General features: G+C 42.3%; 1 protein-coding gene across 1 annotated transcript in view; it reads right to left on the bottom strand.

Annotated features, from left to right (window-relative positions):
• PLCH1 (phospholipase C eta 1) overlaps positions 1–27,419 on the bottom strand; it is a 400,513-nt gene that overhangs the window by 322,120 nt on the left and 50,974 nt on the right. Inside the window, exon 2 of the mRNA XM_077488115.1 lies at positions 21,465–21,581. Coding sequence (XP_077344241.1) covers positions 21,465–21,543 — 79 coding nt within the window. The 5' untranslated portion in view covers positions 21,544–21,581. The remainder of the gene's footprint in view (positions 1–21,464; positions 21,582–27,419) is intronic.

Below are 27,419 nucleotides of genomic sequence, written 5' to 3'. Positions count from 1 at the left end.
TCCTACGTTACTAATTACGCTAGATATAAATGAAAGAGTAAAGAATGTGGTGTTAACTTATTTTTAGTAATAATCATTAAATAATAATGTCCACAAAAAAAAAATCTGAGAATGAAAATTGTCGTGTCTCCTTACAACAGTGGTGAGTGGGAAAGTGCCCCACTTGCACTGGGAATCCATATTGATGGTCAGTGGAAAATGGAAAGTCATAAGTGGAAAGGTAAGTGGAAAAGAATACCCTAATACATTACATAGGTGGTCAGTGAAAACCATTGTAGTGTCCCATTATATCAGTAATCACTGGTCCCAAGTCTCTGGTTTTGAGTGACATTGTTGCTGGAATGACACAAGCAAAAGAAGATGAATCTACTGCTACTTACTGCTCAAGCCTAAGTGCCGGTTCACACTACCGCGACTTGTCAGGCGACTTAGCCGCCTGACAAGTCGCGCTCCGTTCTGTACTACGGAACCGTTCTAATAGGAGCGACTCAAGTCGCTCCGACTTAGAAAAAGGTTCCTGTAGTATTTTCGGGGCGACTTCAGGCGACTTGCATTGACTTCTATACAGAAGTCATTTTGCAAGTCGCCGCTGAAATCGTGTGCAGGTCGCGTCTGTGAGACGCGCTGCAAGTCACGTCGCCCCTGTGTGAACGGGCACTAAGGTTCCACTGTACCCTGGTTAAAAAAGGCTTTCCTAGTCTATAAAATTGTATTTTATTCTCAAGATATGAATAATCTCATAAATAAGGAATACTCACAAAAACAAGACTGTTAATTAAATAGTAGAAGCATAGCAAGGAAAACATGTAAATAGTAGCATATAGCTGTTAAAAATGAAATGTTTACATACTGGTGTATTGAATACACTGGTCACAAATAGAATACATTTAAATAATTTATTTGAGTGTGGCAGTCAGGCTTCTATTACCTATTGCTCAACTCATTAAGAATGTGTTACAATGCTCCCCCAACATCCATGTCATTTCATTGGCAGCCTTCCCATTCCCCATGCAAATCGCAGTCACCATGTGGGAAGTAAATTAACATGTAAGTAAGTAGCAACCTAACTGTATACAGTCAAGTACATGTCATTTCTGGCTGCTACGGGTTAATGCACTATGCATATTGGTATTACATTTTTCATTGTTATACCTAAGCGTGTCACATGTCACAGCAGTCACAGGTGTGCATCCTCTGATATACGTATAAGGGGTTATGTACAAGAGGAAATGTCTCATTCAAATGTGCACTAGGATTACAGCTGTGTTCCTATGCTTATAAAGACACTGGTTTTACCTGCTGTGACTGTGCTTGACAGACATCTTTCTCCAAATAGCATAAAATGCAGCACAATCCACAGGGATTTCCAATTTTCAAGCAGTAGTGTTACCTTTCTAAAATATAAATACTGATACTTTCTAAAATTTCAAAATGTAATCCTATGATGACAGGTCCTGTTCTGATCAGCCATGAATAGGCTAAACTGTGCCCCTGTTATGAAAATGTCCTGCCCTTTAACTTAAACCTTGGATGGTCCTGGGAAATCCTAGATGGCAGGGAAGCTTGCGCTGCTGTCATGTACACAATAAATGATTCCGCATGGTACCTTTCTACATAATGTCCCAAGACAATTAACTGGACAGTTCTAAGGCTAGTCCTGAAAAACAGTGGTTGTAATGCTAACAATGCTTTATCTACAGGCATACCCCCCTTTTAAGTACACAATGGGGTTTATTTACTAAAGCTGGAAAGTGTGAAATCAGGCTCACTTCTGCATAGAAACCAATGAGCTTCTAACCCCAGCTTGTTCAATTAAGGTTTGGTAATAAAACCTGGAAGCTGATTGGTTTCTATGCAAAAGTGCGCCTGATTTTGCACTTTCCAGCTTTAGCAAATAAACCCCATTGTATACTTGAATGTGGGGTATGCCTGTACTCCACTGTCCAAAATAAGAATTCAGTCAATTCGGGATATACTTATTGCTCGTGCCAAATACCTGATGCTTTTCATGTCATAACAACTTGACTGTACTTGTACAGAGGAAGTACGGGGGTTGTCATTGCTAACTTCTTCATCTAAAAATACTAATATCATACCTTGATATCGGAGATCCATTCACATCCTGACCCAGGTGGGTAATAGGAAGTTTATAAATCTATTGTTATGATTATTTTAGTATTGCTATAATCTAGACAAATGTGTAATATATTTAGGCCTATAGAATAGTATGTTAGGAGTCAGCCTTTTACTTAGAGAGATAAGTGCACTTGGAAATAAAGTCGCTGTAGATCTGAGGGGAACGTGCAAGGAAAATAAAAAACAGCATTTTAGCTTTTACGTGATTGGATGATAAAATCAGCAGAGCTTCCCCTCATTTCAGATCTTCACCTCAAATCTACAGCGGCTGCACTTCCAAGTTGCACTTGTAGTGCAGAGTGGATTTGCCTTTCATAAATAACGATTTTAACGTGTTATGGTCAACTAGAACTTGTGATAGAACAGAATTATTGTCATTACTACTTGACAATGTCAGCATGCACATCAAAATCAACATGTTTTATTTGTTTGAATTCAACTCCATAAAGAATCTTAAATACCTCCTGACAGAGGAATACAAGTGGGATCAGTACGATCACCTGGGCCTTGAACAGTGGTTAGAAACTCACATTAGTTTTGAAATATGATTTCATCTAAGCTTAACCCATTCAAGGTCTGGTCATGGTGGGATGAGATTGGGATCCATTTTCCCTCTCCTTTTCCTGCATACCAGCCTCTCCCTCCCCCCCCTCTCTTACCCCTTCTCCCCCTCTTAACTCGCATATCCTCTGATGCAACCCTGGCCGTTGGTTGTCGGGGTCTGCGGGCGGGGGGCTCCCAGATCCCGGCTCCCCGCCCTATGTGAATGAGAGTATGGGGTGCATTGTTGTACCCCTAGCCATTCAGCTAAAAAAAAAAGTAAAAAATGAAACACATTACACATATTTTTTAAGTAATTCATTAAGGCAGCTCTGTCGTCTCTTCCCATCTCCTCTGTCCTCTCTGGTTCTTCTGCCTCCTCTGCTAACATCTTCTGCCTCTGCCGGTTCTTCTACCCTCTCCGGGTCTTCTCCACTGACATCTTCTAACCCTCTCTGGTTCTTCTCTCTCTGTCTGCTGTCTTCTGCTTCTGCTGGGTCTTGTTCACCATCTTCTCACTCTTTTGCTGGATCTTCTCCACTGTCTTCTCCCTATGTTCTTCTTCCGATGTTGACTCGCGCTCTCTCCCGCTCTAATGCTGGGTGCGCAGTGTGCCACTACTTATATTGGCATGGGGTTGAGTCACTGGAGGCCTGCCTCTTATGACGTCACTGCCCCATCATGCCCCGGAGAGTGACATCATAAGGGATGGGGTCTCCGGACGACATGACCCCATGCCAATATAAGTAATGGCACACTGAACACCCAGCATTAGAGTGGGAAAGATCGCTGAGTCAAAATCAGAAGAAGAAGAACAGAGGGAGAAGACAGCGGAGAAGACCGGGCAAAATAGCAAGAAGATAGTGAACAAGACCCAGAGGCGGCTGAAGACAGCAGACTGTGGGAGAAGAACAGCAGAGGAGGCAGAAGAGCTGGAGAGGGGAGAAGAGATTGGAAGAGACGTTGGAGCTGCCTTAATAAATTACTTTGAAAATATGTGTTTTATTTTAGATTTTTTTTTTTTTAGGTGAATGGCTATGAGTACAATGTACCCCATACTCATTCACATAGGGTGGGGGGCCGGGATCTGTTAAAGAGGGCTTCCAGATTCCGATAAGCCCCCCCACCCGTAGACCCTGACAGCCAATGGCCAGGGTTGTTGGGAAGAGGCCCTTGTCCTCATCAACATGGGGACAAGGTGCTTTGGGGTGGGGGGTGCACCCACACCCCCATGTTGAGGACATGTGGCCTGGTATGGTTCAGGAGGGGTGGCTCGCTCGTCCCCACCCTGACCTGCCGGGCTGTGTGATCGGATAAGGGTCTGGTATGGATTTTGGGGAGGACCCCAAAAACTTCGGCATGGGGGTTCCCCTGAAAGTCCATAGCAGACCGAAGGGCCTGGTATGCTCCCCAAGGGGGAACCCATGCCTTTTTTTTTAGATTGTGCGTGGAGTTCCACTGTCATGTCATACCAGTGTGAACCCGGCCTCAAACCTGGAAGCTGATTAGATGCTATGCAGAGCTTCACCAGATTTTGCACTCTGTAACTTTAGTAAATAAATAACCCCTATAAGTGTTTCTATAAAAAAAGTAAGCAAAAGATATTGTGATTGCACATATAATTAAAGGTTACATACATAAGAGGCAATCAAAGGTTCATAAAGACTTAAAGGCAAAAGGAGAGAAGTTGGATGTACAGCCATGATCTGATCACCCTCAGGCCCCAGTGTCTGCTGGCAGCTATATCAATATAAATTATTTTTCCCTGGCATCTGTACAATATATATGAGATATGGGGGTCTATTTATAATCAATTCAATGTGCGATTCCTTCAACAAAAGTGCTTGCATTTCGTTCATTCATTCAATGTGAATTATACAACACTGGCACATCAGGTCAAGCTATATTTCAATGTCACACTATGTGTAACTCACGGGAACATAAATCAAAGTGAATAATGTGCCGGTGATGCATGTTATCATCAATGCTTTGGTCACAGCACCAACATCACTTCAGTACTCAAAAAGTTAAAAAGGTTGCAGTGCCGATCCTCAGAAAAGTTTTTTTTTTTTGCTAATGTATCATACTGAACTACCAGCAACAATGCATTGCATAAAAAAAATTGCGTAAATTAAAAAGAACAAAAAATTGAACTACATAACTCTCATTTGACTCTACTATGGCAAGCAGCTAAAGAAAATTCAAATACTAGTATCTGAGAGCATTAACCAGGGAAACCAATACACCAACCTATATAACAGTTAATACCTTTGAAGTACCTAAAATTTGAAAGAACTCCACAACATTCATGAGGAAGAATTATACTAGAAAACTAGGAATGCTACATGTTATAGTATGAGTTTCCCTGACAAATGCTGGATAGTTGACTTTTTCATTTTGCAGAATCCTGTCAAATCGGAATTGTACTTCAAGATTCTACTAAAACAAACATAATTCAACAAGCATAGGCAACATCTGACTGATAATGTTACATTTACCCATGAAAGACAAGTAAAACAACAAGTAACCTTTTGCACATAAATAATATATACAGTATGTTCAAGGGTGTTATTGTGTGAATGTTGTAATATTTGCACAGTGAAGTGGATATAATTAGGTTGGGGTCTATTTGTTCATTTCAGGTCGACAAACAGGATCATTGTGCATGCATTTCTGCTGTGCAGATATCTGGAGATGGACACGTGAACATAAATCTGATCGGCCAAGAAAATACAATTGCTCAAAGGATTTGTTCGCCACCACAGGGGACAACCTTTATTGTACATCTTTACTCCAATGCACTTTACTGCCCCTACATTAATGGAGAGGAGCCAGGAACCAACATCCTCTGTCCCCCTGGGACAAGGCCCTGGTCACAGCTGTAGTCCCCACCACTAGTTATGTCTACATGGATCACATAGTGCCTACAAACATGTAATCAACTTCTAGCCTGGCTGTATGATGTGATAATCATCCTATCCTACGCGCATCTTTAAGAAAGCAGAATGTGTGAGGGATTAGCACTGGGGAAAGGGAGGAATTACAATGAAAACATTGTATGTAGGTAACAATTTTAGATCACACACTCATATATTTGATGAACAGAGATGGTTACAGAAATGGTGCAGCCTAAATGAGGCACCTATATAGATTGCTTATATAATGTAATATATATAAAATTAATATTACCTTGACTTGAAGTATCTTTTGGTGTTTTTTTTTATAGTAGTATTGTGTTATGTAGTGCTTATAGATATTTACTGCCTTTTACAGAAGTCAAGGTACACCCGTTGATTTTATTTGCCCCTACTTTTATCCCTGAGGTCCATTGGCATCTTTCTTCAGGCATCACCCAGACCTACCAGCTACTTCCGAGACTGTGCTGCTGGTAGAGGAATGGTATAATCATTTAAATGCCAGTGTTTGTATATTAGTCTTTGTCATCGAGGCTAACACAGCTCAGCTACCTTGTTTGCTGCCTTTCATTTTATTCCCAGCCAGTGTAAAATGACATCACACTTGCACAGATCAGTCAACTCACCCTCTCTTTATCCTTCCAGCATAAAACCCATTATATTCTCATTCACATTAGCCCTCCTTCTGCCTCTGACTTGCCAAAATGTTACAGTGAACAGTCCAAGTGAGCGGTTACCAGAGTAGGTTAGACTGAGGAAATGCCTTCCATTGATCTATCACCACCTTCCTCTATGGCAGAGCTTGACAGATTATGCCTAGGGACTTGAATGTAGCTCAGCAACTGCTTTCAATGATAAAATGTGCAGTTTCTTTTAAAATTATAATATCTGTGAGAAATGTATTCTTGCAGTCTTGTAAAATTTATGATAGGTCTGCTTTAAAAGATTTGCTTCCATAAACTCTGATTAGAAAAAAAAATAGCAATTTGAACAAAAACAAGTTTTCTTTCATAATTAAAAACTCATTAGTAAGTAAAGCTAGCAGATTAGATTAGCTATTAGGCTACCTCTCCCATATGATATTATTTGCAGCGCTGCTCACATCACTGCTCCCACTATGCATACAAAGGGGTTGATTTACTAAAGACAAATAGACTGTGCACTTTGCAAGTGCAGTTGTAGTAATTTTTCTCACTAAATGTAATGTGGTAAAGCGTCACTTTGTAAAAAATACCCAATCAGGTGCAAGGAAAATGTAAAGAAAAGCATTTTTGAATCGCGCTGTAATCACGGCAATCCGTATCGCAGGAAGCATGTTGTCCAAAAAAAGTTCAAGAGTTACTTTGGGGCGATATGCTTCCCGCAATATGGATTGCAGCACAAATTTCACGAGCGATAATTACGGCTCACCTGCTCTGCGATTTGAGGTGTTTTTCAAATGAATGGCATCTCAAATGCGAGTCCCGTGAGTTGTCACTCACACATCAGCGATGTCAAACGTGGGCAGATTCGTGGCAAATCTGCCCGTGATTCAAAATGCTGTAGTGTGAATGCAGCCTTACTAAGCTCTGGGGAAAATGAGTGCAACTGCATCTGCACAGTGCAGTCTGTTTGCCTTCAGTAAATACACCCCAAAATGTTCATTTCAGTTTTACATTGATTTAAGAAATGGCATTTTCAGGTTTAAATGAATAGTTCTAGATTTCATCTGTGATTATTTGCTTTCAAACCACTATGGGTCCTTTCAGAGGACAGCGGTCTGTTCTGATCAGCTTCCAGATTCCCTACTGGATTGGAGCAGAATGGAACAGATTTCAGCTTTGCGACATTCGTAACGGACATGTTTGCTTTAGTGACAGGTGGATGTAAATGGACATGGATCTGTTTATCTGTTTTTAACTTTGTTCCGTCGTGTTTAGGTCTGAAAAAACTGAAGAGGACAGCAATGTTTTTCATTTATGTTTTTCAGACCTTGACAAACTCAGAGATAGTCAGATGTAAATGGATGCATGTCTGTTTACATCTGCCTTTCCATAGACTAACATTGAGCTTCTGGTCTTCCTGAAAAAAATGACAGTTGGATCTAGTCAGAACACTCATCTGAAAGTACTCTATAGAATACAGCCTATGGTGCTAAATTACATAAAAGGGTATGTTAAAAGTTGTAACCATGGAAAATAAATCAATATAATTCAAAGGAAAAGCTTCAAACCAATGATGGCTTCACAGGTAGGTTATAAAACTGAATAGACAAATTGGATGCTCACTATACTTTTAGGATTTGTCCACATTAATGAGATAACTGGTGTTTTCCCACATCAATTCAACAACAGACACATTTGATTTTCTATGTCCACTGGTCACACTACAATGAAGCCTCTGGGTATTGAGAAGTACGGTGAAGAAAAATGTATACCATATGCATTTTTTCACAATGGACCAGAGCTCTCCTTAATGCTCCGTCTACCATTTATTTCAACTCACCTGCCTGGCTGTTATAATTTGAGCAAACATCTTCAGTATAATTTTGAACCTCCTAGCTTCCATTATCCTTACAGACCCAACAATAGCGCTTCTCAATAAACACTATCCTGACATCACTAACATGCACTCCAAACTCTTATTTCCAGTCACCAATGCAACCAAAACAAAGGCCTGGGAAAAACCCTAGACTCTGCCTTACCGAAGCTAAAAACAGGATCACCCAGAACATGATATACAAAAGAAGGAGGTTACACTGCAATCCGTAAGCACCTCAAAGTATGGCAGCCCTGGATAGACAAATACCTTCCACAAGCTTTGACTCAATCCTTTTAGAACCTTGACATACTGTGTTCCACATCACAAATCAATATTAGTCCCATGGCTGCCTAGCCATCTACCCATCTTTTGCCCCCCTCTTTTCTGACACTTTCTTGTTGAAATATTTTGCAGGTATAAGCATGTCTCTAAACTCTAACAACCCAACACATAATATATATGAGAACATAGAGCAGCCTTTCTCAACCTTTTCAACACAGAGGAATCCTTGAAATAGTTCTCCAGTCTCGGGGAACCCCTGCTATAAATTGGAAATCTACAACTCGTGATACATTAGTGTGATGGTCAGTGGGAAGAATGGTCCTTACACTTGTGGCCATTGGGAAGAATTACCTCCTTACAGAAATCAAAAATCAATGGTTTTGGTGGGAACTTATCCTGAGAGGCAGAAATGGCCCAATGCTGAAGGAACCCCTAGCAACCTCTGGAGGAACCCTTGGGTTCCACGGAACCCTGGTTGAGAATCACTGACAGAGTATGTGATATGAAAATATCATAAGTACTAGACAAGAAAACCAAGATTAACCGCTTTCCATTATCTAAAAAAAAATGGAGGCCCCAGTGGTAAGGTTCCTAAGATGTCACACTATGCCTGAGCCTGTACACATGTAACTTGTTCTTGAAACAGTTTTTTGCATGTGTTAACATAGAGAGAATACCCCCGAAGTGATAAAGCATTGCTAGTTTTCACAATAAGCTTGTAAGTGGTGCAATGTGAGAAACTCGACAAGGGAGATAATGTTAGAGAAGGTGCCAGTTGATTGATTCACACCGCTGACCTCCACCCAGCAAAGAGTGTGAGCTCTCCATATACATGGCCATTTAAAATACAAAGACTACGAACAAAGCTATCTTCCATTTTAATCAGTAAATTTTTAAACTTGTTTTCCTAGATCTTAGATGGTTGCCTTCTCTCCATGGCTTAATTAATAGGCTCATAGCCAAGCGCATATGTGCAGCCATGATTAGGGACCATGCTCTTTTATGGGCTGTTTGTCACTTCTTCTCCTACAAAGACGGATTGTTCATTTGGGATTCAACACCATCTGTTGCTACGCTGTACCTGCAGGAACTGATGCCATGCTGATAAGCGGACAAAATAGAACTCTCCTCTCTACTGAAGAACATAAACAATAATAAAGTACAGAAATAATATCCTCCCGTGAGGAGATCAGTGAAATATAGGGTCACAAAGGCGTTTAATTCAATGTCTCTTAGTGGTATACAGTACATGAATGAAGCAAATAGATGTATTGTGTTTTATCTTATGTAACTAGTAAGATTTTCATATATAATCCCTGCTGGATGAGAATGAAAGGAGTAATACAAAAAATACAGCCCAATTGTAAGATTACAGATGATAGTTTTAATCCAAACACAGCCCTCAGCAGCTTAAACACCAAGACAAAAAATGTCATATATATATATATATATATATATATATATATATATATATATATATATAGGCCTACTAGTTCTTAAATGTGGTTTTTATTTAGTTTTTTAAGGGTTGTTCGTCTTCATTTTCACCTGGTAATCCAATGAACACTTCCTGCCATAGGGTGGCTACACTCACTGTATTATATCAATAGAGGAAGTCATGGTTATCACCAGGGTGGCCAACTGTCAGTAGATTCACAGACAGTTTGTGAAATCCATGATCTCTACAGCTGATCCGTGAATGACCATTACGGATATGCAGACTTCATGTTTGTAATGGACATTCATGGGCAGATATAAAAATCATGGATTTTACAAACTGTTTGCAAATTTACTGACAGTTGGCAGCAGTGGTTATCACCCATGTTGAACTTCAAATCATATCCTCCTCTCATCATCTCCATTACATACTTGATAGGGTGATCAGTACCAAGTGGCTTACTGCAACCCATTACAAAAGTGTGAATGCCAGTTTTAGTAAATACACCCCCCCCCCCCTTAGTATCAAGGACCCTGCATTTCTGCTGTGAAGGTTTAGAACTCCTGTTGGGTTTTTACTGATTGCGACAAATTAAACCATACCACACAAACATCTTATAGACTAATCTGCACTGGTGGGTGCATGGCTAGATGGTGGCACTGTATAAATGCAAAATCCTGAAAAAAACCAGCACACCAACATGAAATCTGAGCTTCAAAGCTTAACTGAACAAGCTGAAGTTAGAAGCTGACTGACTACCATGCACAGCTGCACCAGATTTTTGCACTACTTTTAGGCTGGGTTCACACTGCTGCAGTGACGAGATTGGATGTGATTCGCACTGCACTGCAGTGCAAATCACATCCAATCTCTGTGCGATGCGAGTTCAGCCATACAGATAGTATGGCTGAATTCGCATCGCATCCGGCCCAAACTTGCACAGGACCCTTTTTTTGGTCCGCGGCAGAATAGAATCGCATGGGTGTTCACACCATGCAATCCGATTCCTGTCCGAGTTTGCAAATCACACTGCCCTATGCGAACTGCCGCTGGGAGGCATGCGATGCAGGAACCTGCAGCGGATTCGCAGCGTTCCCACATCGCAGCAGTGTGAACCCAGCCTCGTAGTAAATCAACCTCAGTGTGCCAATTTTTCCAAAGCACTGCACCACAAAGCACCAATGGTTGGATTGCACTTAAATGCACATGCGTTGCAGGGCACCAGCTAGGTGCCCTAGGTCTGTGCACTGCAACTACTGCTCCTCACAGTTCTGAATGAGCCCTAAAGAAAACCTGCCGTAACAGACAAAAGCAGGCTGTCATTACCGATCTCATTTGAAAAGGCTAATTGCTTGGCTGTCTCTGATTTCAATACTTTCTGAGTAACTAACCTTGAACAAGCATGCAGAAAACCAAGGCGGAGTGAGGCTAGAACTCTTGATCTACATACTTCTAGATCAGTGATTCACAATCTCCGTTCTTCAATTTTTTGATGCTTCAAATTTAAAGGACCCATTGAAAACAGTGGTGGTGCATGACAAGTCATGATTTTTGATAATTACCATGAAAACAAGCCCAGAAAGGTGTGAATCCAGCCTTTCAGAACATAATCAGCAGTGACAGCCCTCATGCTCCTGTGTCTGGCTAAGAAGATATGCTAGTCTGGATATTTGCAGCCCTCCCAGCTTCAGAGACAAAAATAATAGGTGATATTCAAAGAGCTAAACAGTTCTGTCATTAGAAACTATTGAAAAGTGCATTTTTTGTTTTGACTGGGAAGAGATCTAAAAATGAATGGGACTACTAGGCATATTATCATATCCATATAGCAGGATTTACAGCTGCTTTATTCGGAATGTTTCATTAACATTTGGTGCCATCTAGTGGTAATAATGCAATATTAGTGTTAGATGAAAAACATTTTCAATTACAGAGAAAAGATCCATTTGGAACTTTGTCTTGACAAATACAGCTTTTGTTAGCACTAGGGAGCATTGGGGTAATAAATAACTCATTCTCAAAAACTGAAACTGAAATTAAGAGCACAAATTAAATTCAAAAACCTGTAACATACAATGGAGGATTATACAAATCAAAGAAGTGACTGACATCAAAAGTCTTTTTATGTCCCTACTTAACAATGCATTGACGGGTACACCAGACATACACTATATTGTCAAAAGTATTGGGACACCTACCTTTATACACACATGAACTTTAACCCCAGTCTTAGGCCGCGTACACACGCGCGGACTGTTCGCCCAACTTTGTCCGTCAAACAGTTTCGGCAAACAGTCCGCTCAAACTTAGCATGGACGGACATGGCCACACACGACGGACGAACAGTTTGCTGAAACCGTGCGCGATGACGTGAACGGCACTTACGACGGGACGAAAAATACAACGTCCTATACACTGCATTATAGCTTTCGGCGTGAAAATCCTTTCTGAGCATGCGCGCAACTTTGTTTGACGAACAAGCCTACACACGGGCGGACTGTTCGCTCAAACAAGGTTTCAGCGGACAGTTTTTCGGAAATTCCGAAAAACCTTGTCCGTCAAACTGTCCGCTGAAACTGTCCGCTGAAAGCCCACACACGAGCGGACTGTCCGCCCAAACACTGTTCAGCGGACAAAGTTGGGCGAACAGTCCGCCCGTGTGTACGCGGCCTTAGTCTGTAGGGTTCAATATGTAGTTGGCCCACCCTTTGCAGCTAACAGCTTCAACTCTTCTGGGAAGTCTTTCCACAAGGTTTAGGAGTGTGTCTATGGGAATGTTTGACCATTCTTCCAGAAGCACATTTTTATGAGGTCAGGCACTGATGTGGATGAGAAGGTCTGGCTCACAGCCTCAATTCTAATTCATCCCAAAAGCGATCTATCGGGTTGAGGTCAGGAGATTGTGCAGGCCAGTCAAGTTCCTCCACCCCAAACTGACTCATTAATGTCTTCATGGACCTTGCTTTGTGCACTGGTACAAATCATTTGATGGAGGGGGGATTATGGTGACGGGTTGTTTTTCATGGGTTGGGTTTGGCCCCTAATTCCAGTGAAGGAACTCTTAAAGAGGAAGTAAACCCTGATGGGTTTACTTCCTCTTTTTTTCCCTGCAAAGGTAAAGCATAATGGACTACTATGCATCGCATAGTAGCTCATTATGTGTCACTTACCTGACACAGGAGCCAGCGAAGTCGCCGCTGTCCCCTGTAGTCCGCCGCATCCATGTTGCTTGTGGCGTCTCGCAGCTCCGACCAATCACAGCGGCGCAATCGCGATGACGTCACTCCCGCGCATGCGCACGGGAGTCGCGCCTCGCAGCTCCGCCGCTGTCATACGGCGAAGCCGCGATGACGTCACTCCCGCGCATGCGCACGGGAGTCGACAAATTTGGCAAATCCATTCTTGGATTTGCCGCATTTAGTGCGCATGCACGCCGCTGTCTACGGCGCATGCGCCGTAGACAGCGGTGCCCATTTTCGGGCAAATATCTCCTAAACCATATAGGTTTAGGAGATATTGCTTGGACCTACAGGTAAGCCTTAATCTAGGCTTACCTATAGGTCCAAGTTGTTTGGAAGGGTTTACTTCCTCTTTAAGGCATCAGCAAACCAAAACATTTTGGACAATTTCATGATCCCAACTTTGCGGGAACAGTTTGGGGATGGCCCCTTCCTGTCCCAACATGGCTGCACACCAGTGCACAAAGCAAGGTCCATAAAGACATGGATAAGCGTGTTTGGTGTGGAGGAACTTGACTAGCCTGATCTCAAGCCAATAGAACACCTTTGGGATGAATTTGAGTAGACTGCGGGCCAGGCCTTCTCGTCCAATATCATTGGTGCCTGACCTCACAAATAAGCTTCTGAAAAAATGGTCAAACATTTGTAGATAGCCTTCCCAGAAGAGGAGTTGAAGGTGTTGTAGCTGCAAAGGGTGGGCCAACTCAATATTGAACCATGCAGATTAAGACTGGGATGCCCTTAAAGTTCATGTGCATGTAAAGGCGGGTGTCCCAATACTGTTGACAATATAGTGTATCTTTATGACCACCTGCCTAATATTAAGTATCCCCTTTTGCCATTAAAACAGCCCACTGATCTGTAAAGGCATGGACACCACTAGACCTTTGAAGGTATTCTGTGGTATCTGACAGCATGCTGTCAGTAGCAGATCATTAAAGTTGAGAGGTGAGACCTCCATGGATCCGACAAATTTTTCCAGCAAATCCCACAGATGCTCGATGGATTGAGATCTGGAGAATTTGGAGGCCAAATCAATACCTCAAACTTGCTGTTGTGTTCCTCAAACCATTCTTGAACGATTTTTGCAGTGTAGCAGGGCCATTGCCATCAGGGAACACAGGGGTGTACTTGGTGAGCAACGATGTTTAGGTAGGTGGTACATGAACATTACCCAAAGCATCACACTGCCTTTGCTAGCTTGCCTTCTTCACATACTGCATCCTGGTGCGATCTCTTCCCCAGGTAAGTGACACACACGCAACTGGCCATACTATAACTAGAACAAACCGCCTTCTTCAATTGATCCGTAGTCCAGTTCAGATGTTCATGTGCCCATAACAGGTGATTTTGACTGTGGACACGGGTCATGGGCACTCTGACTAGTCTGCCGCAACGCACCCCTATACACAAAAAACTGCAATACCAATTTTTTTCTGCTTTAAAAACATAAACTTAATGAACAACATGTTTACTTGATGCCTAATACAGTATACACCACCGAATATCTGATGCCATTGTAACAAGATTATCAATGTTATTCACCTAACCTGACAGTGGTCATAAAGTTATGATTGGTGTATATATTGGTTTGTTTTCTAGAGCCCTGATCATCTAGATTGGTTAATGAAGCAGATCCATCTAGACGCTCCCTAAGGTGCAGCAATGATCTACATATTGAACAGACAAAACATAACTAAACTTCTCAACATGCACCACACTGTACTGACTTTCTCTTTTTTATTACATGTTTGGATAAAAAAGCTAGGGGCATTCTTGTACTGAGGCAAATGTGAGAACAGTATATCAGCTGGTCCTCTGTAATGCCGCGTACACACGGTCGGAGAATCCGTCGGAATGCATCTTATCGGACCGTGTCGTCAGATAATCCGACTGTGTGTGGTATGCATCGGACTGATTCCGTCCGAATCTCCGTCAGACCCAATTTTCCAACATGTTGGAAATATTTCCCGACCAACTGGGCCGGTCGGACGTAATCTGATCATGTGTAGAGAATTTTGATCGGACCAAGTGCCACGCATGCTCAGATCAAATTCCTACATCAAAGCTATTGGCTACTAGCCTGAATCTAGTCCCATTGTAACTAAATTACGTCATCACGTTCTGAAAGATCAGATTTTTCGACAACTTAGTCCGACCGTGTGTATGCAACAGTTTTGGACACAATCCGTCAGACTAAATCTGACGGACAAAATCCGACGGATTTGGTTGTGGAAATCTCCGACCGTGTGTACAGGGGCTAAGGGTTGCAAGAGTTAAGAGCCTCACCCTATCACTTGGCCTATAGCTGCTTATTGCTAAGGTATTATTAACAATTATAGGTGACTTTGCAGGAGTAGCAGTGGAGATCAGAGTAGTGGTATAGGGTAAGTAAAGGAAATTACGTATATGCCTTATAGGCTTGTGGTTAAGCACTTGTTGTGTGAGGCAGCTTTTCAGAACCTTCTGATTCTTGGCACAGTTGCGTAGATTTGCTTTGTTTGTTGGCTTTGTGTTGGACCAGGCAAGGCTTTGGAGGCATCATGGTTGCATTGTTTGGTGGATGTTTTGGCTGGTCTTTCTTGTGGCGGCCCTGTTTTTTTTCAATGAATATATGTGCGTCTAGCAGAGAACAGAAGGTGGACATTTCAATTTCCCAAAAGATTCCTTTAATTTCCCCCTCTAACACATTGATTAACCTATGCCAAAGCATTTAATACATAAAATGTAAAAACACTTAACCTGACCGTAAAACCAAATCCTCACTCAAACCCTAAGCTCTCGCCCTAACACTTGGCTCCATCCCTAAAGTGAACTCTTATTACTTAACCAACTCTAAGCGGAGCCCATAATACATATCGTCCACCTTAACACTTAAGTAACCATAACTCCCTCAATCCTTGATTCGTAGCTCCCTTAATCCCTGACAAAAACCTGTTAACACTAAAAGTACCTTTTCTGCAATATAATTATAGTATCCTGTGCAAGAAGCTACACAAAAAAACAAAGTCCCATGACAAAATCTACATGTGTCCAACTGCTGATGACAACTGAGCAAATAATTTCTGTGTACCATAACCAGTGGGATTCTGCAACTCAATCTGAATGGTACTAAATGTCCAAAAGTGAATCCTATGGTTCCCGATACCAAATCAAAGTGTTACATTAATTACCATTTGAATAGACATTAGATGATAGTTTCCTGATCTGGCCTCTTTAGGTTGGATCAGGAAATGATCCGGCATCAATTGGCCAGCACACCAACAGCTTTTATTCTTAGGGAGCAACGCAATTGGGCAGATTACTAAGGCTTAACTGACTGCTATAGATTTACCCAAACCTCAGACTGTCTGAATGAAGCTCCCCCCCCCCCCTCCCCCATTTGACACAAACAGGAGGACTCATTTAAAAAGTGTATTTTGTTTAGATATAAAACTGGCCCAGAAAACATCGTGAGAGGATTGGATCATACATACTTGTCCCATGGACAATGTATGAGGAAACGCTTAGGGTGGAGTTAGGTGCTGATGTCACTGCGATCACAGAGTCCTGGAGGAACGGGTACTTTATACTTTGCCAGCTGGCATACTGATTTTAAGCTGCAATGTTTGGATTTCCTTGATGTAAGTGCAATTTATGGTTTGTAAATTAAGTTTTTTTAAGGATCTTATGCTATGTGGAGCCTTCTATATTTTTGGGTACTACCAATGACCATATTGTCTGGATGACTGATTTCCATGCCGCAAGAGGACTGTCAGACGATACTTAAAGGGCCTGGCTGAGTTTATAGCCACAAGAGATATTGACTGACCGTGATAGGAGGTCTATGAGAGCTGGTAAGCAAGCACTTCATTCATTGTGGTGGCGGGTCTTTCTATGGGATTACACACTCCAAGGTGGTGGAAGGTGGTTATATGGACTAAGAAGATTTACCACTATATTACCCATGGACTATATTGGATCACTTATCATTTGGTGTACACCGTATTAGAATAACTCTGTTAAAGTTTATACTTATTCCACTGTTCACTAATGTCTATGGCCAGCTTTACACCCATGTATGAATATGCTTTGTTATTTTACTGACAGCTTATATTCTTATATTTACCTTAGAAGTTAATAATTACATGCAAACCAGGTTATAAATGTGTCTAGAGAAACTGCTGTATCTACTCATTTATTGATTGTTTCTTGTGACACAACTTCCTTTATCTTAAAAGCAGCAAACAGGAGATAAGTATGATACACATTAATGGGTCCAATGTATCTGTTATGATCAACTGCTTATAGTATAGCATTACACAAATAAAGACTCAGCCACACGGTGCGTTCAGATGGTTCTACGCAGGCTCTATCCAAGGACACTGAGCAAATTGTTCCCTATGTGCACACTTCACACCATACAAGAATGGGTTGGTGTGCATTGTATAAAAATGCAGCATGTCCACAATTTTATGCTATACAACAATCAACACCTCACAATCTGCTGTTGTGCATAGTGGAATGAAGTGTTTTTGTCAACTTTCAATAAAGTTAAAAAAAGAAAAGACATGAAAACTGTGCAGTGTAGGTTCACACATTACAACATGGGCGCACAACACACACCAGCACACGCCCAAGGAACTGAAATGTATCCACGTCTCCACTTCGAAAATGACATTAAAGTTTAAACAAAGCTTTGTTTTTTTTGTTTTTTTGTTTTTAATAAATTGGAGACAGATTACAATGGGTTGTACTGCTCTCTCCAGGGTTCCATTGCAGTGATTTCCCCTTAGGCCACATTCACACAGCTGAATGGCAACTGCCAGAATTAGTAGATTATAAAAGCTGCCTACATGCATTGTATGCGACCGGCAACAGCTGTCAAATTTGTACTCTGCTCAAATCAACGCTGGCGCTGCTGCCGTGATATGTAACCACTCATCAAAGAAGTTATGTGCAAATAGAGCCTCCATTCAAACCTGGATACAACGATTGTGCATACAGGGTTGGCGTTACTGCAGAGTCCGAGCTGCACACAAACTGGCCACAGCTAACCAGTTTGTATGCATCCATAGCACACAGTGTTGCTCTATCCTGAGGAGCTGCCTCTGAACACAGAAAACTATTTACAGATATGAACCTATAAATGCTCAAAAGAGCAACACAGAAAACAAGTAAAAAAAAAATGTTAAGTTAAAAGGTAAGTGTTTTTTCACCTTAATTCATCCTAAGGTGAAAAAACACCTGTCAGTGACCGGCCTCCAACCCCCCCGTTTTACTTACTTGACCCCTGTCATGCTGTCTCTCTGCCCGGGGTTCTCAGCTGTTGAGTGGATAGATTGATAGAAGAGCAGCCATTGGCTCCCATTGCTGTCAATCAAATCAAATGACGTGGCCGCCGGTGGGGGCGGAGCCGAGTCCTGTATTCGGCATCTATGGACGCTGAATGCTGGACTCGGGATCGCCCCCCCCGGGAGAGCGCTTCTCCCAGGGGGTTATGTGAAGCAGGGACGAGCCAAGAGAGCCACTGGGGGACCCCAGAAGAAGAGGTTTGTGGCAAAATGAGCTGCACAGTGGAGGTAAGTATGACATGTTTGTTATTTAAAAAAATATACATATAACTTTAGTGTCACTTTAAATAGGGGAAAGTTAGAACTCTTGTCAATTTATTATTGTCAGTTTTAGGCCCTGTTCACATATAGGTGACTTGGAATCGTAGGCAGAATTTCTGCGATTCTGTCTGCAGTTCCAAATAGCACTTCCAAATAGCATTTCGGTGCTATTCATCTTCAATATATCAGCCTCAGCCTATATGTCTCCCTCACACCATACAACCTGATACATTTTGCCCCTATTTTGCCCCTTTGCAAAATCCATCAGGGTGTGATATGGTAGAGACATGTAGACTGAGGCCGCTCCTTATCATTTGTTCATCTGGGTTGGTCAGGAGTAGCAGTGATCCTTTCCGCTTTACATTTACTATCCTTCTGGATTAGTATCAGGATAAGCCTGCACCCCATGTTCTGGGATGCAGGGCTATATTATCACCTCTACTTTGCACAGAGCCAAAAGCAATATAACACGTCACAGTGAGTCATCCTAAGTGGCACCTCATATGTGCCACCAAGAATGGGGGCAACTGTGTGTGTAAAACTGCGCCTGTCTCAGGGCCAAAATTTGGTTCCTGAGCTTCTTTGGTGCAACAAATATGCATAGAGCAGTCCATTTAAGTGAATGGACTTCCCTATGTGCGACAAGCATTTCTGTGTATGAATTGCACTTTTTAAATCGCTACTGGCAACCTGTAATGGGGCCTTACTGATGAAGATTTTCCCTAAATTCCTGTCTGGTAAAAGGTTTTTCCCAGAATAGAAAAGTGGGGTCAAATCTTTCTAATGGAGCCCAGCAGAGCAATGAAACCTGACATGGGTTCTAATCTTTTCTCCTTCTAATCTAAAACAAAAAAAAATGTTGGTTATAGTTGCACTTAAAGTGGCTGTAAACCCTTTACAACCACTTTTTACTACAGGCAAGACTATAATTAGGCTTACCTGTAGCTACCCAGGATATCTCCTAAACCTGCGTGTTTGCATGTGCCGACATCATTGACACATGCGCACTGACACAAACTGAAGCAATGGCACGTATGTGCTATTGCTTCAGTGAGTGTGCTGTTACCACGCGCATGCGCGGGAGTGATATCATTGCAGGTCCAGCCATTCACAGCACCGGAGCCACGATATCCAGAAGTAACCCCCTCCCCCGGAGAGATGTCAGCCATCAAAGCGGTGAACGAGGACCGTTGCGGGGGGCTTTGATCTCAGGTAAGTAATTCATATTGAGCTAGTATGCTATGCATACTAGCTCATTATGCCTTTGTCTTGCAGGGTTTTTTTTGTTTTTTTTTTAAAGGGTTTACAACCACTTTAAAAGGTCAAACACATGAGAAACATTTCCTATACCAGAAAGGTATAAGAAATAATTACAAAAATATAAACTTTAACAGGTTCCCGACCAGCACACGCCAATGTACGTCGGCAGAATGGCAGGGGCAGGCATATTGGCATACAGGTACGCCTAATCTTCAATGCCGCCCTGCCATTGTCGCACGACCGCGCAATTGTCAGTTAAAGCGACGCAGTGCCGAATTACAAAAAGTGGTCTGGTCTTTGACCAGCAAAATGGTCCGGTCTGTAAGTGGTTAATATAACACATGATACAAAAATTGACTTTAAGGGTCAGCCCATGCAAAAGTGATATTTATTTTTCTTTCTCTAGACACTGGAGAGTTTCTTATGTATCTGGGGCTCTATTAGTGAGATCTTTGGACATTAAAGAGTAACTCCACTTTTGTTAAGAAAAAAACCTTCCCCTCTGGGTGATCTATGTACATTACTAGGATTTTAACAAACTTTGTTGCAGATTCCTACCTTTTGTTATTCTTAAGAAATCAGGGTTTGTTTCTCTGTGCCAATGTGCTCAGTGAATCTACTAGAAGTGGTTTCATAATTTTAAACCAGCTGATTCACCTGCAGGTCTCTAATGAGGAAAACTGCAGGGTCAGCATCCCTTTAGATGCAACTGCCTATTGGGAGTATCTCACCAAAAATGACATTTTTGTTGCAGGGGATGCCTGAAACCTGACTTGTATCTTAGTGCAGACTTCTGGGAAAATCAGTGAGCTAATCACACAAGCAGGAAATGGTGTTCTTGGGGGCATTCTGAATGTACAGAATGCCTCCAGGTAGCCATATTGCATTGCATTTTCAAGAAAATAACAGAGCTGCAGATTGAAAAGGAAAGGTAATTTTTAATAACATTCAGTTACAATATGAATTGTGTCACAAATTAATATGCTATTTTTTTTTTGCTATTTTTTCCCAGGAAAGTGGAGTTACCCTTTAAGTCTTGGGTCTGCAGTCCTGCTGCAACCATTATAAGAAGATTTCACTTTCTAAATTTTTATCTATTTCATCCAAAAGTAGGTAGAAGAACGTGCAAAAGCTTCCAGGTACATTAAGACCCCATACACACTATTTTCTGAAGATTTTTGTCTTCAGATTTACCAAAACCATATAATATGAGGTCAAACCTTAGGAGTTTCAATTTGTATGCAATCAGGCAGACCCTTGCACTACATGGTTTTGGTAAATCTGAAGACAGAAATCTGCAGAAAATCTAATAGTGTGTATGGGGCCTATGCCAGGTAGATCTCAGGGACTGGGTGGACCGACCCTTTCATTAGGAAAAGCACGACTGGCTACCATAGCACAGTTCGATCAAATTTTAAGGGTACTACTTCTATACAAGACATTTGCAATGACCGCTGTGTTATAGTGCTCTGAGTACAAACAGAAACAATGAAACAGGTTTTGTTCCCCGTAAGCAGAGATAAGAATAGACAGGCTTTACCATGAAATGCTCCATTGTCTGCCAAGAAGTGTCTGCAGTATTGCAGGGGCCGATTCCTCTCCAAATTCCGGGAGCTCATTTTTCACTTTTGTTGGAAGTCACATCCAGATTTGTCTCCTGAGAAACAGAATGATAAATTCATCAGATTACAAAATATATTACCAGAAGTTTGAAGCTAGAGCTTCTTATCCTCTGCTTTATGGAAACCCAGGGGGACTAACAGGTTGTCTGTGAAATTAAACTCAATATAAAAGCCTGAAGTTTAGTAAATAATACATTATATGCTAAATAACCTGGGAACTGTTATACTGAATCATTTAACGATAAGCCACATTGTCATGTTAATTTACTAAAACTGGAGAGTGCAAAATCTGATGCAGCTCTGCATAAAAACCAATCAGCTTCTGGGTTTTTTGTCAAAGCTTAACCAGTTGCCGACCGCCGCACGCCGATGTACGTCGGCAGAATGGCACGGGCAGGCATATGGGCGTACCTGTACGTCCCTACCTCCCAGTGGACAGGCCCCCTGTACGTCCCTGATTATGCCTGATGAAGGAACACGCATGCTCCGAACACATGCGCAATGACATCATCACAGTGTGACCCTGAACAACCCATCAGCTGACCTCCGTGACGCTGCGATATCGAGCCAGAGACGCTGGGAACCACCGGCGCCACCGGACGAGACGCCACAGCCTAAGAGGACCGCTTCTCCCTGGGAGCCCTGTGATGTACCCTAAAACTTCCCTTCCGTGTAAACGTGATGTGCCTGATTTACTCCAACAGAGAGTGAGCGTATTACTTTGTGAATAAATACTTGTGGTTTGCAATACTGCACTTAGGTTGGCGCTGTTTTTGTCTTCTGTTTGCCCCCTGTATGTCCCTACCTCCCAGCAGATGAGCCCCCCCCCCCCCATGCCTGCGTCGGTCGGAGCTTCAGGAGCGATCCATGCTGAGGGGGAGGCCACTGATTCATGGCTACCCCCTCGCGATCGCTTCTGGCGAATGGAATGCTTCCTGTGCTTCTGAAATGTAAACAGAAGCAGAGGAAGTGATGTCATCACTCCTCGTGAAGCCTTTTCGTTGCGGCTTCTGAGGAGAAAAGACATCCAAGTGAGTTTGGACCAACACTACACATACAGTAGAACACGCAGGCACACAAATCACCCCCCGATCAACCCCCTGTCACAGTGACACCAATAGCAGTGTTTTTGTTTTGTTTTACTGATTACTGCATTGGTGTAATTTGTGACTGTTATAAGTGTTAGGGCAGTTAGTGGTAGGCCCCTTTAGGTCTAGGGTACCCCTTAACCCCCCCTAATAAAGGTTTAACCCCTTGATCACCCCGTCCCCAGTGTCACTAAGCAATCTTTTTTCTGATTGCCGTATTAGTGACACAGGTGACGCTATTTAGCCAGGAAAGTATTTAGATACTGCGTCAGCTTTTTATAGCATCAGGTACCCCCATATACTACCTAGTAAAGGTTTTAACCCCCTGATTGCCCCCTAGTTAACCCTTTCACCAGTGATTATCGTATAACTGTTACAGGTGATGCTGGTTAGTTAGTTTGTTTTTTATAGTGTCAGAGCACCCAACGTTCATTACTTAATAAAGGTTTAACCCCCTGATCGCCCGGCAGGTGATGCAAGTTAGGTTTTAGGGTCAGATAGGGTCTGTGTCGCCCCAGGCAGCATCATGTTAGTGCCAGTACCGCTAACACCCACACACACAGCATACACCTCCCTTAGTGGTATAGTGTCTGAACGGATAGATATTTGATCTGATCAGATCTATACTAGTGTCCCCAGCAGTTTAGAATTCCCAAAAACACAGTGCTAGCGGGATCAGCCCAGATACCTGCTAATACCTGCGTTTTGCCCCTCCTCCCGGCCCAGCCCAGCCCACCCAAGTGCAGTATCGATCGATCACTGTCACTTACAAAACACTAAACGCATAACTGCAGCGTTCGCAGAGTCAGGCCTGATCCCTGCGATCGCTAACAGTTTTTTTGGTAGCGTTTTGATACAGTCGCTGACAGTCAGGTGATTTTTTACCTGTGAGTCTCACTAGTTGTACCAGTAAATTTAGAGCCCAAAATGGCAAATTGAAGGTACACTAGTGAAGAGGCCTACACATTTCTGAGCATGACAGATAGTGAAGAGGAAGTCACTCATCTGTCAGATTCAGGCTCAGAATACGACCCTGTAGATGACAGCGGCTCCATGACAGATAGCTCTGACGACGGAGTTGTGGTCCTTGCCAAGGTCAGGCGTAACAGACCCCGATCTTCTTCTGCTGTTGAGGTGCAACAACCGCAGGGCTCTTGTATGGAGCAGAGAAGTACTAGCGCCGCTATTCCTTCTGGTGAACTGGCAAGCACCAGCGGCCTAGTACACCCTGGTTGTAGTCAAACCAGCATTGCAGTAACACGTGGTGATGTGGCGAGTCCCATAAGTGCAGTTCAAGCTGGCGAAGTGGCAAGCACAAGTAGTGTTCCACTGCCACCAAGAAGACAAAGATAGGCCCATCGAGCCCATAGTGTCCTTCCTGCAGAATCCTAATTCGGAGCCCACCACAGCTGCAGCACCCGTACTTCCCCCATTCACTAGCCAGCCTGGCATTCAGGTGGAAACAGTTGATTTTATGTCACTTGATTTTTATTCGCTGTTTTTCACCGAAGATCTCTATAGATCTATTGTGGGCCAAAGCAATTTGTATGCTGGTCAATACATCACCACTAATCCCCAGTCCTCCCTTGCCAGAGATTGGAAACCAATTATGATTTCTGAATTTAAGACCTTTTTGGGCCTATCCCTTGACATTGTCATAGTTAAATTGAGTAAGTTGCGGTCATATTGGCCCACTGACCCAATTTACCATATGCCCATGTTCTCTGCTTCCATGGCCAGGGCACTATACGAGCAGATCTTGCGGTTCATGCACTTCAACAACAATGAACTCTGTTGTCCTTGTGGAGACCCTTGATACGATCGGCAGTAATTCAGCCCCTCGTAAACCACTTCAACCAACGTTTTGCAGACTTGTTTACTCCCCATCAAGTTGTCTGCATTGATGAGTCCCTGATTAAGTTTTCTGGCTGCTTTTCATTCAAACATTATCTTCCCGGCAAGCATGCCAGATACGGGGTCAAGATGTATAACCTCTGTGACAGGGCCACAGGCTGTACATGTAGTTTTATGGTTTACGAGGGAAGAGATAGTCAAGTAGAGCCGACAAACTGCCCTGACTACATAGGAAGCACTGGCAAGAGTGTGTGGTACTTGGTGTCACCCTTATTTGGAAAGGGGTACCACTTGTACGTGGACAATTATTACACAAGCGTGACACTTTTTAGTCACTTGTTTGATCATCAGATAGGAGCATGTGGCACCATGCGACCTAATCGCCAGGGCTTTCCCCAGCGGCTTGTAGATTCCTGTCTTAGGCAGCATGGATTTATTTATCTTGACAGCAACAGCATTTGCTCCCACGATACATAAAGCCGTGACTCCAGCGCTGTCGGAGGTGATTTCACCACCACAGTTAAAAAAAAGAGCATATATGCCGAAGCAGGGGGGCAGCAGGGGTGGAGGAGCGATTTGCTCCTAACTTTTGGGGCGGATGCCCCCGTGCTTCGGCCTATATTTTTAGGCCATTCAGCTGCAGCATTGATTTATTTATCTTGACAGCAACAGCATTTGCTTCCACAATACATAAAGCTGTGACTCCAGCGCTGTAGGAGGTGATTTCACAACCACAGTTAAAAACAAAATGGTGCATATATGCCCATTATTAGAAGTGGGTGGCTGAAGGGAGGTATTCTAATGGTGGGCATACCCACCGATCAATCTCTTTTCTTCGTTCAGCCCACAGGCTGCATAAAAAAAAGATTACAATATATGCCCAATGGTATCATTCTTTTCAGCCAATGGTCGGCTTTCATGTAAAAGCTGACCATAGAGCTGATCAGAGACCAGAATGGCTCCAATCATCTCTATGGCCTAAGAAACCAGAAGCTACGAGCATTTCATGACTTAGATTTCGCCGGATATAAACAGCACCATTGTGAAGTTGGGAAAGCATTTTATCAAACTGATCTTGGTGTGGTCAGATGCTTTGAGGGCAGAGGAGAGATCTAGGGTCTAATAGACCAAAAAAAGAGTAGACCAAAAAAAAAGAGTAGATCAAAAAAAGAGTAGACCAAAAAAAGAGTAGACCAAAAAAAAGTACCTGTCACTACCTATTGCTGTCATAGTGGATATTTACATTCCCTGAGATAATAAAAAAATATATAAATGAAAGGAACAGTTTAAAAATAAAATAAAGCGAAATAAATAATAATTAAAAAAAAAGCACCCCTGTCCCCCCCCCTGCTCTCGCGCAAAGGCGAACACAAGAGTCGGTCTGGTGTCATATGTAAACAGCAGTTGCACCATGCATGTGAGGTATCACACGAAGGTCAGGTCGAGGGCAGTAATTTTAGCAGTAGACCTTCTCTGTAAATCTAAAGTAGTAACCTGTAAAGGCATTTAAAGGCTTTTAAAAATTATGTCGTTTGTCGCCACTGCACATTTGTGCAAAATTTTAAAGCATGTCATGTTTGGTATCCATGTACTTGGTCTAAGATCATCTTTTATATTTCATCAAAGATTTTGACAATATAGTGTGTTTTAGTGAAAACAATGCATTTGAAAAATCACTGCGCAAATACTATGTGAAAAAAAATTAAATGCCCACCATTTTAATTCGTAGGACCTTTGCTTTAAACAAATATATAATGTTTGGGGGTTCAAAGTAATTTTCTTACAAAAAGTGTCAGAAAGGGTTTTGTCTTCAAGTGGTTAGAAGAGTAGGTGATGTGTGATATAAGCTTCTAAATGTTGTGCATAAAATGCCAGGACAGTTCAAAACCCCACAAATGACCCCATTTTGGAAAGCAGACACCCCAAGCTATTTGCTGAGAGGCATGTTGAGTCCATGGAATATTTTATATTTTGACACAAGTTGCGGGAAAAAGACAATTTCATTTTTTTGCACAAAGTTGTCACTAAATGATATATTGCTCAAATATGACATGGACATATGTGAAATTACACCCCAAAATACATTCTGTTGCTTCTCCCGAGTACAGGGATACCACATGTGTGAGACTGTTTGGGAGCCTAACCACGTACGGGACCCCGAAAACCAAGCACTGCCTTCAGACTTTCTAAGGGTATACATTTTTGATTCCAATCCTATCACAGTTTTGGAGGCCGTGGAATGCCCTGGTGGCACAAAACCCCATTGACCCCATTTTGGAAAGTAGATACCCCAAGCTATTTGCTGAGAGGTATGGTGAGTATTTTGCAGCTCTCGCTTTTTGTCACAAAGTTTTGAAAATGTAAAAAAGAAAAAATTCATTTTCAAAAACAAATGAGAGCTGCAAAATACTTACCATGCCTCTCAGCAAATAGCTTGGGGTGTCTACTTTCCAAAATGGGGTCATTGGGGGGGGGGGGGGTTGTGCCATCTTGGTTATTTTATTGCCTTCAAAACTGTGATAGGTAGTGAGGAGTGAAATGAAAAAATTACGCCCTTAGAAATCCTGAAGGCGGTGATTGGTTTTCGGGGCCCCGTATGCGGCTAGGCTCCAAAAAAAGTCTCACACATGTGGTATCCCTGTACTCAGGAGAAGCCGCAAAATGTGTTTTGGGGTGCAATTTCACATATAACTATGGCATGTGTGAGCAATATATCATTTAGTGACAACTTTTTGTCATTATTCAATCACTTGGGACAAAAAAATAAAATATTTGATGGGCTCAACATGCCTCTTGGCAATTTCCTTAGGGTGTTTACTTTCTAAAATGGGGTTATTTGGGGGGGGGGGGGGGTTTGTACAGCCCTGCCATTTTAGCACCTCAAGAAATGAGGTAGGCAGTCATAAACAAAAAACTGCGTAAATTCCAGAA

This window comes from Lithobates pipiens, unplaced genomic scaffold (assembly GCF_037356315.1).
Source record: "Lithobates pipiens isolate NorthernLeopardFrog02 unplaced genomic scaffold, aLitPip1_a1.2 Scaffold_18, whole genome shotgun sequence".
Taxonomy (NCBI): Eukaryota; Metazoa; Chordata; class Amphibia; order Anura; family Ranidae; genus Lithobates; species Lithobates pipiens.
The sequence above is the reverse complement of the archived record's forward strand: the minus strand, read 5'-3'. Positions and strand labels throughout refer to the sequence as shown.